The following is a 16,288-nucleotide window of genomic DNA, read 5'->3' as shown; positions in this document are numbered from 1 at the left end:
GGAGCTGTGCTGGAGGGGCATACAGCCATGATGATGTTTGGGGCAGTTCACTACGACTTGTCGACGATTAAGCGAATGGACGCGCCCATCTACTGTTTTTCCTTTTGGGCTTCCTTGGATGCGCTGCTGTGATGCCAGGCGTAATCCTGGGCCTGGTCAGAACGGTATGCAGTGGGGATTACAAGGGGACTGAACAATGCCAGACGGTGTTGGTCGGCCTGGCTCCTCGGCATAGCCGTGGTGCAACAGAGGCTCGTACGAGGTGTGGTGGTAATGCGCCTGCTTGTCGGCCCATTCGTGGGGGAGTGAAGAGGGAGACGGAAAAACTTGCGCTTTTCCGGATTGGGCACGGCAGCGCCACCTATGCGATGCAGTCAGCCTACAAAAGTGTTGTGCCCATGAACACTCGCGTCAGAGGGAGACGCTTTAGGGCAGTCGCCGCTTGGGTGTTGTCCACACCCCCACCCACACATACTCGGCGACCTGCACCTATAGCAGGACGACACTTCTGCATCGCTATCACTATCGCCTAGGCATCCCCCACCCCCCAACTCCACACACACACACACACATATGCATGAGTGGGGTAGATGGTAATAGAGAAATGGGAAGTATCCACCGAGCCGGAGCAAGGGTTGCGCGGGTGCAACGCCTCCCTCTTTCCCTTCCCCCCCCCCTTCCTCGCGCTTCATCGCTTTAGCGCGGCCGTATCCTTTGGTTGCCGGTGGTGGTGATGGTGGTGGTGGGGATGCAGTCACTTTTTTATGTTGCTTCGTCTATTGGATTCATGGCCTTCCCCTACTCTCCTTCCACTGGCATCTCTCTGTATCGCTCCCTACCGCGCCACCGCTACGTACACAACCGCATTGCACATCCGCACACATGCACTAGCACGCATGCTCACTGGCATCTTTCCAGTACTGACCCACTTGCATCCATAGATAAGGGGGGCACTGTCGCTACAAGGCTCTGTCCGTCGCCTAGCCCTGTACCGTAGTGCACGATCTGCACCCCCCTCCCCGAGTCTCTGATTAGCACCCAGCAAAAAAAACTGTACTCAAGCGAAAGCACTCATGGATTTGGACACGCAGCGCAAGGAGGAGTGGTGCATCTCACTTCAGTTCTTCCTTGCCAGCCGGTTACGGACGCCATCGTATGCAGTGGCCTCACGGCAGCATCCCTTCATTCGGGTGCCACTAATGATCCCTCGCACACAATTTCTGTTGGATGGCATCGTTTGGGCCGTGAATGACCATCCTGGCTGGGTGGAAAGCGCGTGGCTCACGATTCAGAACCACATCAAAGACACAGCGACCCGCTTCACCGAACTCAGTGACGAGCTCGCACGTGCAACAGCCGCAGCGGCGTCAGCCGCCTCAAGCAGCAGCACCGCCACCAATGCTATCTCCTCCATGATTGCGCCGCGTGGGTCGGCACTAGACCGCGGGCGCACCTACCAGGCTCATGCGGCCGTGCAGGATGTGTACCTCGCATTTTGCGCGATGGATGCCCTTGTAAAGGGCATCTGCGCTGACGCAGCCGGGAAGCTGCACGACGCCGTTGGAAAAGAGCTGCCGCAGCTTGTTGCCTACTATGTCCCCGTGTTTGCCCCTGCCACGTCCTACTGGATGGCAAACGCTGTTGATGAGTACCGCTATCTCTTCTACGCCCTGCTGGACTCGTGGGTTGTACACAGCACATTCAACAGCGACGTGCACCGCCGCCTTCAAGAGTACTTGCACCACCGTCTTCAACGCGTGCGCGAGGCGGAGGCGGAGGAACAGGAGCTACTGCTGCAACGGAACGTCGCTGGTAGCTCCTCGGAGAAGATGAATGGGAGCAGCAGCGGCGCGAACGGCGCCGATGCGTGGGAGGCGAGTGTACAGCACATCATCGACAGCACCGCACGTGTCAGCGCGGCAGTTATGGCAACCGCTCCATTGACGAATTTGACAGAATCAGGGGTAAGAGGAAATGGTGGGCAGCCGGGAGCGGCAGCGAGCGCGAAGAACGCCGCGCTGCGCTCCTTCGAGCGTGGTGTGCGCACCCCGGACACTGTGGAGCGGACGCTGCGAAGCTTCTTAAACTCCATCTTTCCATCTCGCAACACGCCGGCCGCGCGGCACCGGTGTCCGCACTGCGGTGCCCCTTTCCGCGATGACAAGAGCAAAAGCGCTCATTACCGCTGCCACTTCTACGCTCGTAACTTCTTGAAACCGGAGGAAAAATTGGTGCGGCTTATGTACCCGTCTGCCGCCGACTTTGCGGAACACACGGGAGACCTGAAGCGCGAGGGTTACTTTACGCGGACTGTCGAGGTGCTGGAGGAAGCGTACAAGGGTGGCGGGCGGGGCACGGTCAAGGTCCGCCGGCTGGAGGCTCCTCCAGCCGAATCAAATGACCCGTCCTCTCTCACGTAGTGTGGGATACAACTGCCGCGGATGTCCCCCCCCTGCGTCAAGTTGACGGTGTTTAGTGTGTGTGTGTGTCTTGAGTTCCTACTCCCCTCCTCTTCTCCCTTCCTTTCTACTGCGCTGGGCTGCAGCGCAATTGGTGAAGCGATGTAGCAGGGTGATATTCTGGTGCCTGCGTTTCCGTGACTGTGCGTACGGGATTAGCGTGAGAAGAGTGCAGCTTCAGCTCTGCTCCAGCCGCAGCGAGTCATTGCGTGGGGACGAATCTGCCCTCTCGATCTCCACCCTCGCACAGAGATGCACCTTCTTGCGCATGCACAACTATAACGAGAAGGCGGAATGTATGGACACAAGCAAAAGGGGGGGCCGGTCATACGTCATGGTATCTCAACGTGGTGCAACGTACTAATGCTCAGGAATGCGTGTAGTGTGCGCGTGGTGTGGACACTCTTGGCAGCTAGCTCTCCTCCTGCCCTCTTCTACCTCTCTCTTTCTCTCTGTGTTCTGCAACTGCCTTCCGCATCTCTTTTATATGCTTCTCGCTGTTCTTATCACTGACTGTCCTACGAGTCTCCCAGGGCCGCACCGCATCGGCACGCACACGCAACCACACAGCCTTTGCATGCTCGCTCGCGGATGCGTTCTGCGGCGGCATTCGCTCTCTGCGCGACGGGTGCTCGGCCTTCAGGATGGGCAGTCGTACACCCCGGCAGACATCAAGAAGGCGTTTCGCGAAAGAGCGCTGACCGCACACCCCGACGCTGGCGGCCACGCCGACAGCTTTCGACAGCTTCAGGACGCCTACGAGGTGCTCCTGCACGAGTACAGAGTGGGGAAGAAGGACAGTGAGACAGCGACCGCCAGCGAGGACAGCCGAAGCAGCAGCGGCTTCTACGCCCACCCGCATGCACAGTGGAGCAATGACATGCGCTCGCACCGCGCCTACTGGCATGGCATGCATAATGAGATGAACATGAACGCAAGCAGCTGCGGAAGCTACCGGGACGCGTCAAGCACGCACTACCGAGCCCATCCACATCACCATGCCTACGGCGAAGGACTAGGCGAGGAGTTTCAAACCCACTTCAAGTCGTCGTTTGGTGGCCACGGGCAGCGGGGCAGTCAAACTAACTTCTCCACCTGGTACTTCTACCGCCCATACGAGTCGGACTATCGCAGTCCCTACGGCACCGGCTTTACTCCAGAGGAAATTCACCAAGCAACGCAGGAGCAGCGCCGCGCCTTCGCGTGGGCGGTGATGCGGCACACCTGCCTGTGGTCCGGCCTAGCCTTTGTGGTCTACCTGCACGAGCGCAACAATCGGGTTTGGCGCGCGACGGAGGCCCGCGGCAAGAACTACCAAGATCCAGAGTACTGGGCTCAGGTGCGGAAAGAGGAGGAGGAGGCACAACAAAAAAAATGGGCATCGCTGCGGCTGGAGCATCACTGGCTGGACGCCCCGCTGGTGAGGCCTTTGATGATGGATCACACCGAGGACGATCACAACGGCGGCGGCGAAAATGTTCAAGGGTCGAAGGACAATCTTTCTGGTGCTACCAAGGTGGGCACGGCTATGGCAACTCATCAAGCCAGAATGACCGAGAAGCAACGGAGGCAAGCCGGGGGCCCGACGCGTGGTATGCTGCGGGGTGTTGGCGGCAATGTGGGCGGGCCTCGTGTGGTGAGCTACCAAGGGCGGCCCTTCACTCCAAATGGAGTGCGAGGCAAGCGCAACACAGCACCCAAGACACCGAAAACGTACGCAGACGACGTCACGTACGAGATGGCGGACGAGGATGACGACGTCTCGACAGACACACCCCCTATGGGGTCGGGCGAAGGACGGAGGTATAAGTGATTTTGCCGCTCAGCCACGACAGCACCCCTTCCTATCCTCTTTTTTTTTTTGGTCGTTGCTTTGCAGACTCGAGTGCGGGTGTGGGCGTGCGCGCTTCTCTCACATGCTCCCTCTTCTTGTTGTGCTACTGGTTTGCTGGTCTCTTCTTTAGCTCTGCTGCTGCTGTCGTTTCTAGTAGCAGTAGTCGTCTTCGGTCTAGGCATTCACTGGTAGGATATTCTCTGTGGTTGGTGGGTTTTTTCTTCCCTTTCATCTCTTTCCAATGTATCTTGGCGTCTTTTCACTGCTCTGACCACTACCGTTGTGTAGCGACTGGGTCTTGTATCTCCTGCTTCGCCCTCTCTCCCTCCCCTCCATAGAGGGCACAACAAAACAAAAAAGGATGGGCTTCATAGGCGCTGATTCATAAAGCGGAGACCTCCCCCCAGCAAGCGCGTTGTCACAAGATGAAGCGCGTCCTGTGGTGGCTATCTCCCTGGCACTGGACATCCCCCTTTTTCTTTTTTTTCGTTTCTTCTTGTGTGGAAGGTGGGTGAAGAGGTCACCCCCCCTCAGTACCATCCTCATTTCCCTTGACTCTCGCCTCTGGCCCCAACAGAACCCCTCCCCCCTCGCAAGCTATCGTTGATATGTTCAACGGGATACCAATATGCCTTTTTCTTCTTTTCCGTCGTGTCTTCCTTCCTGTCCGCACTTGTGTTCTTTGGTGGTGTATGTGTGGCTGTGTATGGCAGCAGTGGCATCAGCCACTGACCCTTCTCAGCTCCTCCTCTCGAGTACCTCTCTTTCTCCCTACACGTCTCTCCTTAAGCGTGTGCGCGTGTACGTCTGTCAGTGTGGAAGACGGAGGAAAGACACAATGCGGTGAAGATGGTGCACGGGTGCTTGTGCGTCGTCACCGCAAGCACTTTGCCACAACAGCTAACGCGTTGGCAATGAGAAATGAGTAAAGTGAAACGCGAAAACAGTGGGGGAAGCAGGGAGAAGCTCTGTGTAGGTCTGCACACCTACTCAACACAGAGATCTGCGGGCGCACGAACACGCACATAGAGAAGTAACGCAGTCGTTGGAGGATCTGAACTGCTGATTCGCTGCACACACTCCACTCTGTCCCTCTTGGGGCACTTTTTTCGTGAAACAAAGCACGACGTAACTCATGTGACTGGGCAGAGCCGCCTCCCCATACGCGCTGCCGGGTGTCTGACCCTCTGCCTCTCTCTCTCTCTCTACAGCCCTCTCTTTTGTCTTTCGTGACTCCCTCCTTCGATGCTCGTCTCTCCTCAGGACTGAAGCACACCAAAGCAGCAGTGCTTGTTCCTCTCTCTGAGACTTGCGCAAATCGCTTCCTTACTTTTTTAGTTATGAGGGCAACCGTAGCGGTGGCGGTTGCAGTAGTATTGCACGTGGCCCCTTCATCGGCCCGTCCTTGGCAAGGCACGGTACCGGAGTACGCTCTTGTTCGCTCCGTCGCCTCTCTACAAACGCACACACTCGCACACTCCGCCAGCTGCTGAATGTGTGCACTTGCCAGTCCAACTGCCACCCTTCGCTTCCAATCCAGTTGGAGCCAACACATCAAATCACGTGACCGGCGTGTGTGGGAAGCACGCATATGGAGGGAGGAGGCTCTGACACTTTATCCACGCAGGACACCAGCAGCAGCGAAGTCAACTCATAAGGATATGCGCTGCGTCCCGTCATTTCAGACCGCCTACCTTCGCCCTATTCGACACCTCTGTCTTCCACGCCGTTACATTGCTGGAACACACGCACGCTTCGTAGCCACCGCAGCGGGTGCTACGGCAGCGTCGCAGCTGACTGAGCCACGCACGCTCTACCCCAACGCCGGGAACAGTCGCCCTGGCGCTCAAACCCAGACGGACGTTATCGAGGAGGCAAAGTCCGTGACCAGCACAAATGCGAACACCTCTACCTCTACCAGCGCCACCGATTCCACGACCCAAGCCACGCCCCTCTCTGCCCCTTCGCCATCGACGACGGCTCAGCAGTCGGCGTGGACGGTGGAGCAGGTGTATGCTGTTCTGCGGCGGTATAAGTCCTTTTGCGACCGCACTTTCCTCCTCTTCCCCTCGTCGCCGAGTACGGGACTTGTGACATCCCCCCTGCCTGGAGCTGTGGAGACAACCGTCGAGGACTCTGACACTGTGGCCCAGAGCCCCCATCGCGCGTCCCCTCGCCGCGACCCACGCGTGAGTGCAGCGGCGGTACGAGAGATTCGAGTGCTTCTGGACTGCCTCTCGCAAGACCCTCAGCGACTCGGTGCGCTTGACGAAAAGCAGCGCCGCCGTCTCGTAACGGAAGTGTGCTGTCTTGGGTATGCCGTAGGCCTTTATAGTCGTTGCTGCGCACTCTATGCGGACACAGTACTACTTGCATGCGGCATCAGTGGCGGTGGTCATGACAGACAGCCGGCCGCACTGCCTGAGTCCGCTCTCTCCCACGAGCTCGCCCTCCGATCTGCAGAAACGCCGTTGACCACCACAGCTGCCGGGGTTCCCTCTTTCATTCCTGACTTTATTATCGACGCCGCTGGTAAAGCGGCTGACCTGACGACGCTGTACCTGTGCGTCCCCCACGACGCACACGCGTCGACGACAGAGGTGAGCGCCACAGTTTCCTCGAGCTCGCTCACAGCACTGCATGTGTATGTGCAGTGCGTGCGTGTTCTTCTCAGTCACGGCTGGGGAGGCTGTCTGACGTCAAGAGCGGCAGATACTGGCGTGTGCACCACCGAGTCAGACGGAGGGGTGTCAAGTGAGAGTCGTGATGCTGAAAGTATTCCAACGGACTCAGTCATCAACGCCACCGCAGTAACACACAATGCGCCAACTGCTGCGGCGGTCGTTGCCTCACGAACGACAACGGCCTTCTCGACCATCGCGCCTGCGGGGGCCTCTGGAAAGCAGCGCTGGGTTGGTTTGGCTTTGACGGTGCTACGTCACCTCCGCATCAAGGACGCCGATGCAGCCGACTTTCTCCGCACGTCTCTACGGAGAGCGACCTACCGCTACGCGGACACAGGCGGGGACTGGGCCGCCGCCCAATCATCTGTCTACGCCCAGATATTCCGCTACTGGCTCCAAGAGGAGGAAATAGTGGCGAACACCCCCTTGGCTCGCCAACGACCGCCACAACGCAACAGCGAAGTTGATCGCGAGGCGGGCAGGGATCACCTGCGCGTATCCGCTCCTGTGCTGCTCACTGTTCCCGCTCTCCTGACGCTGTTGCGCACCGCTGTGGTGGCTCGCCAGCACGACATCGCGGAGTGGGCTACGCTGTGCGTTGATGCGTGCCTAGAGGAGTGGGCACACGCTTCAAAGGTGGCCGCTGCAGACGCGGGCAAAGGCAGGCAAAATGGTAGCTGCAGCCCCGTTGCACATCGCATAGCTGCTCCATTGTCTCCCATGGACATTCCCTCTGCGCAGTCGCTGCCACAGCTCGACACGCTTCTCTCCTGGTACCTTCGGTATCTTCAGCAGTCGGGTCAGCGCTCCCGCGCTGTTCGCTGGCTTTCCCGTCTTCGTCGACGTCAATCCACCGTGCCGATCCTCTCTAGTGCGCTGGCGACACTGTCTGTTGCTCGCGAGGCAGCCCGGCTTGCCAGCGATGAGCTCGATGCCGAACTAGCGATGTGGTGCCTGCAGCTCTGTCTGGGCGACACGACACCCGCCCTCACTCCTGAGCATGACGACATTTTTCAGTGCCTGTGCGCCTACGCCCGCTGCGGACTGCCAAACTTTGATATGGTGTTGCAGTCCTTGCGCAAGAACGAGCTGCTTGCCCCGACGCCGGAGGAGGTACTCTTTCTGCGCCTCCTGCACGCCCGCCGCTCCGTCAGCTGGCGCACCGAGTGGGAGCACTGCATGGCTCCGTACATCGCGGAAGAGGAGGAAGAGGTCCAGGACTCGGATAGAGACGGGGCCGACGTAAAGGTCACCGGTGAAGCCCAAGGCGGCGCCCCCACTACCAGGCGGCCTTCGTTACGGATCGTCCGACTGCGGATGCTCGAACCAGTGCCGCAATCACGCGAAGGCGCACCGTCAAGCTCGCTTATGCATCCAGGCATGGAGGAAGCATTGGAGGAGCGTGGCGGCGGTTGTGTGTCATCGAGTGAGCTGCAGGCGTTCTCTGCGCACCATCCTAGGGTGTTCTCCTCTCGAGTCATCTATCAGCTCCTTCTGATCCTGCAGGAAGGTGAGCATACTGCCTTCATGTCCTATTATCGCACCCTCCTGTTCACCTTCAGCGAGCACGTCACTCCGCAAGATCGCGCGCGGTGGGTGGTGCTGGCGCTCATGTGGGCCATCCAGCACCACGGCAGCGCGCGGAGCGAGGATGTGGTGTATATTGCGCGAGAAGTGGAGCAGCTTACACAGCTGCAGCAGACGCACACCAACACTGCCACAGCGTCGTCTCTCCCTCTCTCCCCTGAGCTCTGGCACAGCCTCAATCGAAAGTGGACGACGCTCTATCAGCAATACCCCCCGTCCCTGTGGCTCCGTGCCGCAACAGCGGAGACACACACTGGAGGTGACATTTGTCACGGTGCTCCATCGCGTCGACTCTTATGCACACCTAACGCAGCCGTCTTGTCGACAACGCCTGTGTTCACCCGCTTTGCGAAACGGCGGCATCTCTTACCATCATCCGTGATCTCCGCAACAGTGCTGCTGCGCACGTCTCGACGCATCAGCACCGAAGTGGCGGCTATGGGAACGTACTCTAACGGTGAGGAGTCCGTGACGCACTGGCCCCCAACGGGAGATGCGGATTTTGAGTCGTGGGTAGACTACATGGAGGCTGTGCGTCGGTTCTAGAAGCTGGCGCAGTAGCGTTAGCTCCAGCCGAAGAGGAGAAAGGCATGTGTTGGGTAGAAACTAGAAGGAGAGTAGTGATTGCCCCCTGAGAGGGAAAGGCCAACCTCCACTTCACTGTTTTCCCCCTCCCTGTTGTTTTGGTGTGTGTGTGTGTGCGAGCTCCATTTCTCGTTACACACCCTCGTCAGTTCTCTGTGGATGCGAGGGGATACAAGTACAGGTCGAGAAAGACTTCTTTTCCAATCCCCCACCCTCTGCCCTGCAGCATGAGCTCAGCACCCCCCGCCCCCTACCCGACGGCCCGTCACAGGCCCATCGGGTCGTGCGAGGCAGCACGAGACACGCAGCGCAGCGGTGCGCCGACCCCGTCATCGGGGGCAGGGCCTCGGCCGAGCGCATGAGTGGCCCAAGCGCGTTCACTGTCGCAGGTCTCTCCGGCGCAACGCCGCCCAGGACCCGACCGCCGACATCAGCAGCGGCACACCGCTCGGACCCCCCTCCCCTCACGTTCAGGGGGTGGTGACTAGGACGGAAAAAAGAGTGGTCGGATAGTGAGAAAATGAGGAAAGGTGCGAGGCAGAGAGCGCTTGAGGAGTACACGATGAGGCGGATAGGCAACAGACCCGCTCCCTACAAATCGGGTGGACACACTTTCGTGCTTTTCTTTTTAAGCTACCCATGCCTCCCCTGCTATGGGCTGCTGCCCGCTACAAAGCCTTCAGTCCTTTGATGGATATTGGTCCACCTCCCAATGAGAATCAACATGCATTTCATCGGTGTCTCCCGAGCCAGCGGCCTTTCAAGTCTCCCCACCCTCTCCCTCTCTCGCGCGCATGCACGTGGCACCAAACATGTTCCTGTATGATCTCAGTGGCATCTGTCACTTCCTCCAGCGGGACACGAAGCACGTAAACCGCCTTCTGGCTGCTTGTAGTGAAACAACGAGTATCTGAGCGCCTGTGTATTCGTCTCTGCCCTTTCACAGAGGTGTTTTGCACCTGGACCGTAGCCTTTCTTTTGGTAATCATAAGCACACAGAGAGAGAGAGAGATTAAGGTACACGTAGACTCCGAATCGCTTGCTGTGGAGGCACCATGGGAGGCAAGGCGAAGCCAACGAAGCACTCGGCCGCTGAGACGGCACGCAAGAACCACTTGGCGACCACAAACATGGGTGGTGGCTCGGCTGGTCTGGCGGATCGCAAGGGCGGTGCTGCTGGCCACTCGAAGTTCATCTGCAAGGTGTGCATGGCACAGGCTCCCGATCTCAAGTCCATGCGCATCCACTTCGAGTCGAGGCATCCGCATGAGACCTTTAGCGAGGCCGACTTCGAGGATCTGCACGAGAAGTACGGTGGGTCGACGAAGGGGATTGCGGTGCACGGCAGCCTAAAGAAGGACAAGAACAAGAAGGATGAGTAGTGGAAAGGCGAAACGTGACAGTATCGACAACACACCGACAAATAACAAAAAAGGAAAACTGCTCAAGTGAGACGCAGCTTCGTGAGCGGATCGTGGAAGAAGACTGAGAAGCGAGGAGAGTGGAAGGTGGTGAGCCCTGGCGCATTGGACCTCTCTGGTCGTCTCTCTCTCTTACCCTCCTCTTCCCCCATTTTCTAACCCTCACTAATGAAACCCAACCACTCCTAAAATCCACTTAACAATCCTCGAAGAGGAAAACATAATCCCCCTCGAAAAAAAAGAACCCACATTGATCTCTCTGCGTGGTGTGTGTGTGGGTGTGGGTGTCGATATGACCTCACTGGCGGTGTCTGAGTGGGATCAGCATCACGGTGTGGCCGTTGTGTGAAAGGTGGACAAGAAATAGAAGGGAGGTAAGCGGAAAAGGGATGGCCAGTGGAGGGGGGACCGCATCGATGAAAACAACGTACGTAGCAGCAACAGTACAGTGTAGTATTCATTTTTTAGCGGAGAGTGCCGCGGGGCTTCTCTTGTCGTCGTTGCTGTTTTTGTTTAGGAGTGCATGTGCATGTACGCGGACGTGCACAGAACTTAGCCTTGGGCAAGAGTTGTCTCTACAACACATGAACTGGTGCCAAAGGGTGCAGGGTATGTGTCTCTCTCCCTACTCTGCTCTACCAAGCACGTGTAGGTACTTTGTTCGACTCCTTTAGAGCGTTACTTCTTCGTTTTGTTTTCGCTCATGCTTATTTCTCTGCGGTGGGGGCTTTTGGTCTGTTGAGGGGGGCATCCGCGTCCGTCGCTTTCTGTGTGCGTGTATGGTGAAGGGATGACGCCGTCACCTCTCCCCTCTGCGTATGCTCTGTACTCCCTCCTTCAACCTCAGCATCCTCCTCTCTCTCTCTCCCCTCTCGCTCACTATTTCCGCACCCCTCTAATCTTTTCGTATTTTTCGCCGCTGTGGTCGCCGTCCTGTCGCCGTGCCAGCCCAGCTCAGCGCACCGGTGAGTTTGATGTTTCCGTCGTTTCCTTTTTTTTGTTCCCGTCTGCCTCTCTTTCGAAATGTGCTGCTTACTGAGTACGGGTACCGTGCCCTGCGTACCGCAGCAGCTTTGTGTGTTATGTCTCCCCAACCAACCTTTCGCCTCCTCTGTGCTGCCGAGTGCATAGCGGCACAGACGCCTTCCTGCGAAATGCAACAGCGCCTCCCTCCCCCCCCCCCACGCCTCTCCTCCTCTTATTCGTTTGCGTGGCATTTTTATGGCCCGCTCGTTCGTCTATTCGTCCTCCGTCCATAGTGGGCACTATTCGTGACACCCAATTAAGGTGTGGTACCCCAGGGCCCAGCACCCCCCCATCATACACACCCACACTCTGTGTGACGAAGCCAAGCGACCTCCCCCGATCCCTGCCAAGGCCGAGCCACCCTCTGGCGGTGGCAGGGCCCAAGCGCCGACGACGTGGGGGAGGGGGGTCCGGGCGGTGTGCCGCTGCTGATGTCGGCGGTCGGGTCCTGGGCGGCGTTGCGCCGGAGAGACCTGCGACAGTGAACGCGCTTGGGCCACTCATGCGCTCGGCCGAGGCCCTGCCCCCGATGACGGGGTCGGCGCACCGCTGCGCTGCGTGTCTCGTGCTGCCTCGCACGACCCGATGGGCCTGTGACGGGCCGTCGGGTAGGGGGCGGGGGGTGCTGAGCTCATGCTGCAGGGCAGAGGGTGGGGGATTGGAAAGCGAAAAAAAAAACGACTACTCTTGGCACGGTGAAGTGCACGCGGAAGAAAATACTTGACCAAAACTCTGAATGCTCGAATAAGGTAGAGGAGAGCAAACACTATGTCTTAGTACGACAACAGCAACCCCCTCCCGCACGCACGCACGCACACACACACACACACCAAACAGTTCCCTATTGTGTTTTATTGGCCGGAGGATACGAATCGGGAGGTGAAGGGCACAAATTGAAGTCATCTGGCGCGGGTACCTCCGTAGTGTACGCGTTGCGGGGCTCTCTTGTTTTTTTTTCTGACTCGTCGGCTTCCTCTCAGCCTCGCTCTCATTGCTTCTCTCCACACTCTCTCTCTCTGCTGGGTAAGGAGCACCTCACTTGCCAACGTCTGGTGAAGCATATCACGCGAACAGACACATACGCTCAGGTGCATGATCCAGTTTTACGTACCGCATTATCAATCGTCCTCGGATGGGTGCCTTCTCCTCCAAGCACGCTCGCAGCGGTGATGGCAAGCTTCTCTCTCTCGATGTAGTGGCCAACCGCCCAAGGCTGGAGTCGCATGAGGTCGGCTTCCTTCAGCTCACACCCCATGGCGTGTACGCAACGTTGGCAGCGCACGTTTACGGCGCTGCGTCACCAGAGACGGCGATTCAAGTGCCCCTACCTGACGGTTGGGAGGTCTTGCTTCAGTGCTCAAGTCTGCACCTCGACAAGGAGGGCTACTTCGCCGTGGCGTACGCGCACCGCGGCTCTCGTCATTGCATCATATCGGAGCGTGGCACCTCAGAAGTTCTCGGCCTCCGCGCCGGCGTCTGGATGTACTTTGGGCAGCCCACTATTCAGTTCTTTTTGGCTGCGCAGTTTTCGAAGGCAGTGCGGCACAAACTGGAGGTAATGAATGGAGGCTGCAGTGGGTCGTGGTTCATCTCCTACACTGGGCACAGCCTCGGCGCCGTCATCGCTGGTTGCCGTGCGGTGGAGGAGGGCACGCTAGCCGTCACCTTCGAATCGCCTGGTGCGCAAGTCTTCATTGAAAAGATGCTTGACGCCCCCAGAAGCGTCGATGAGCACCTTATCACCTACTTGCGGGCTCCCAACCCGATCAACACACTGAAGCCGCAGTGCGGCTACGTGATTATGATACCAACTCAGCAGGTCGTGCTGCCCAGCGGCACCCTCTTTCTCGCGCCGACCAACCAAGCCGCCACCAAAGACGACGACGAGAGGCAGTCACCGAGGAGCGGGAGCTGCAGCAGGGCGTCCCGCAAGCCCAGCAAACCCCCCTCGTCATCGACATCCCCCATCAACCTGAGCGGGAGCGTCAGTCCGGTGACAGTCTCGGTCACCACGGCAGCTTCACCGTGCTCCTCCGCGTCCCCGGTCGTCGCTGCATCGACGAACACCACTGCAGCGGCAACGCTTACAGCTCGCTCACCCACCTCACCCTCTGCGCAGACCAGCAACGGCAGCAATAGTGGCCCCGGCGCTGTCGCCGCCAATACGCCGCCTCGTTGGCGAATCCCGTCCTTCCGTCCACAAGAATACCTGCGCGGCTATCTGTTTGGCGGGGTGGGCATGGGCGTTCCAGAGCTGCAGCAGTATGTGAGCAAGGTGGAGCCGATGATTCGCGAGATGCTCGAGCACGCACAGCAGGTGCACTCTATCCACAGTCTGCGCGGCCATTTTCAAAAAGCTGACGAGCCAGGCGACGAGGAGGTGGTGCTGCGGTGGCCCTCACACCTGCTCCAGTTCATGGAGTTCTACAACACCACCCGCGCACTCGAGGACCCAGAGAACCAGGATGCCGGAGTAAAGGAGGCGTATCTGAGCCTCATGCGACGACTCTACTACACCGAGCCGCGCCGCCGCGACTGCATCCCAATCAAGTACCTAGACTCCAGGAGCCTCCTCGTCGTGCGGGTGTGGTGGAGCATGGACGCAGCACAGCGCAAGCAGTGGCCGCTGTCGCTCATGGATCACAAGGCACTCAACGTTATTCAGGTCAAGAACAGCGATCTGTGTTCATCTGTGATGACTGCCATGCAGGCCAAGCAGTATTTAGTGCGCCTTGTAGCGCGCCCGGAGGTGCGTGAGATGATCGACCAGTGGCAAGGAGAGCCAACCGGGAGTAGCACAGAGGCCGGTTCACCGCAGAGGAGCAAGCTGTGATCTCTACTCCTTCCAGACCTGCGCCGAGGCAAAGGCAGAAGCAAAATCTCTTAAAGAGTGCAGCAGGGCCATTCGATGTAACGCGATACGCACGGGACTAAGGGAATTCTAGAAATGCACAGGCTCTACCGTGCAGCGGGTTTGCGCAGATGTAAGGGCTTCCTCCCTGAAAAATGTGGTGTGCGCTGCCACCCCCCCCCCAACTCTCCGTCGCCTTCCTTGCGGACACGCAACGGGATACCGCTGCTATGACCCAACGTTCACAACAAGGAGGACGAGGCAGATCGGCGCGGTGGTGATATGAATGACGGCCAAACGAAAGCAAAAGCCAGTACTCACCAGTGCTTTCCCTTTCTCCTTGCGCCGTCCGCGCTTGACTCTCTCACTCCACTGCAATCCTTCTCTGCACCTCTCTCAATTTGAAGCAACAAGAGCAAAATGACGATCAACGCAAGTGATTTGGAGAATCTGGCCTCGATGCTGGACAGCAACCGCACCTTTAAGCGTCCAGAAGGCCAGGCCACGGGCTTCAGCCTCGAGGGGCAGGCATCGTCGGCCGCCTTTAGCAGTGCAGTGGTGGTTTCGGCTGGTGACCCTGGCGCGACTTCCTTGCAACCGCAAGGGAATCCGGCCTGCATTGCGTTGCCGCCGACAGTGGTGGATCACCAACTGCGACTGCCGCAGCCGTCGCACGGCAAGGAGGCGGAACGAAAAAGACAGCTGGCCCAACCCGCCCGCCCGAGTGGGGACGAGATCTGGACGCAGGCGGAGCTGATGGCTCTGTTCATGCGACAAAGGAAAGACGGGCCGGCCTCGGTGGCCGCCGCGGCACGTGTGGCAGCGCAGCAGGCGAGTCTGCAAGCAGCAGATGGGCAGTCGCGTGCGGCAACGCTGTGGCGACCTGGCCCCTCCGACGCCGCCACCTTCGAGGAGCCCGCGCACACGGTGCTGTATCAGCAGAATGTCTCTGCCGAGGATATCTACCTTGGCGTCGACTTCACGCGCGATGCTTCGAGCGCCGCAAGTGATGGTGTCACGGTGCGCGTGGAGCTGCCCCGAGTGATGTCCGTATCGGAGATTGCGATGGAGGTTGACGCGTACGAGTTACGGGTTTCGGTGGCTGGGGTGTACTACCTGGCTGCGCCTCTGCCACGTCAGGTACACAAAACAGCGGCGGATGCAGTGTGGGATGCGCAGAAGAAGCTACTGACGGTGCGTCTCAAGGCTGACAACAGCGGTGGTAGTGATGTGAAGATCGTCGCCTAGTATAGCCGTGGTTGCGCGATATGTGGGCAGTGGTGGCCACGGCTGCGCCTTTCCGTCACCTCTGCACACTGCTCTCATACCGACGTACACCCGGAGGTGGTATTCATTTGATCGTTGCTCGCCGCCTTTGCTCCCTTTGTTCTCAGTTTGCTACATTTTACGTTGCCCTCAGGTGTGTGTCTGTGTGTATTCGGTCGCTCTGCGCAGGAGCGCCTCGACGGTGAAGCCCTCCAAAGCATGTATCGCCACTAGGGACTGGGAAAGCGCTAGCAATACATGCATACCACGCTCACGTACGCATTGGTTCGCTTTCCCCTCGCTCTGGGGTCGACGCCGATCTTGATGTAGCCCCCCACACACACACACTGCAGATGCGCCTACCACATCAGCAGTTCCCCACACCGATTGCTGCACACTGCAAGAGGACCGAGGCACGCAGTGCTTTGAGATGCGCACTCTTTTCTCTCTTCCTCGTCTGGCATTGTGAAACTTGCTCTTCCCCCACCCTTCCGTTGTACTTCCCTCTCCTATTGGCCTTTTCTCCTCTGCTCGCAGTCCAGCAGCGCTTCTTTGTTAGTGCACGTACACGTTTG

General features: G+C 58.5%; 6 protein-coding genes across 6 annotated transcripts, besides 3 other annotated features; all 6 read left to right on the top strand.

Annotated features, from left to right (window-relative positions):
* Nucleotides 1–300: part of a repeat region that runs on past the window's edge.
* Nucleotides 301–1,073: 773 nt separating this feature from the next.
* On the top strand, nucleotides 1,074–2,420 carry LPMP_291910 (hypothetical protein; the record flags this gene model as incomplete). The annotated part of the gene is made up of 1 exon (XM_010702494.1): nucleotides 1,074–2,420. One exon carries the CDS (start codon nucleotides 1,074–1,076, stop codon nucleotides 2,418–2,420), a length of 1,347 nt encoding a protein of 448 aa, XP_010700796.1.
* Nucleotides 2,421–3,036: 616 nt separating this feature from the next.
* On the top strand, nucleotides 3,037–4,272 carry LPMP_291900 (hypothetical protein; the record flags this gene model as incomplete). Its single annotated transcript, XM_010702493.1, has 1 exon — nucleotides 3,037–4,272. The coding sequence occupies one exon, from the start codon at nucleotides 3,037–3,039 to the stop codon at nucleotides 4,270–4,272; it is 1,236 nt and encodes a 411-aa protein (XP_010700795.1).
* Nucleotides 4,273–5,954: 1,682 nt separating this feature from the next.
* LPMP_291890 (hypothetical protein) lies at nucleotides 5,955–9,110 on the top strand (the record flags this gene model as incomplete). The annotated part of the gene is made up of 1 exon (XM_010702492.1): nucleotides 5,955–9,110. The coding sequence occupies one exon, from the start codon at nucleotides 5,955–5,957 to the stop codon at nucleotides 9,108–9,110; it is 3,156 nt and encodes a 1,051-aa protein (XP_010700794.1).
* Nucleotides 9,111–9,407: 297 nt separating this feature from the next.
* Nucleotides 9,408–9,619: a repeat region.
* A 585-nt stretch (nucleotides 9,620–10,204) lies between these two features.
* On the top strand, nucleotides 10,205–10,531 carry LPMP_291880 (hypothetical protein; the record flags this gene model as incomplete). Its single annotated transcript, XM_010702491.1, has 1 exon — nucleotides 10,205–10,531. One exon carries the CDS (start codon nucleotides 10,205–10,207, stop codon nucleotides 10,529–10,531), a length of 327 nt encoding a protein of 108 aa, XP_010700793.1.
* Nucleotides 10,532–11,857: 1,326 nt separating this feature from the next.
* Nucleotides 11,858–12,261: a repeat region.
* A 467-nt stretch (nucleotides 12,262–12,728) lies between these two features.
* Nucleotides 12,729–14,429, top strand: LPMP_291870 (hypothetical protein; the record flags this gene model as incomplete). Its single annotated transcript, XM_010702490.1, has 1 exon — nucleotides 12,729–14,429. The coding sequence occupies one exon, from the start codon at nucleotides 12,729–12,731 to the stop codon at nucleotides 14,427–14,429; it is 1,701 nt and encodes a 566-aa protein (XP_010700792.1).
* Nucleotides 14,430–14,867: 438 nt separating this feature from the next.
* On the top strand, nucleotides 14,868–15,695 carry LPMP_291860 (hypothetical protein; the record flags this gene model as incomplete). Its single annotated transcript, XM_010702489.1, has 1 exon — nucleotides 14,868–15,695. One exon carries the CDS (start codon nucleotides 14,868–14,870, stop codon nucleotides 15,693–15,695), a length of 828 nt encoding a protein of 275 aa, XP_010700791.1.
* Nucleotides 15,696–16,288: the final 593 nt, after the last annotated feature.

Source organism: Leishmania panamensis (assembly GCF_000755165.1).
Source record: "Leishmania panamensis strain MHOM/PA/94/PSC-1 chromosome 29 sequence".
NCBI lineage: Eukaryota > Euglenozoa > Kinetoplastea > Trypanosomatida > Trypanosomatidae > Leishmania > Leishmania panamensis.
Note: the sequence above shows the minus strand (reverse complement) of the source record. Positions and strands in the feature narration are given on the sequence as shown.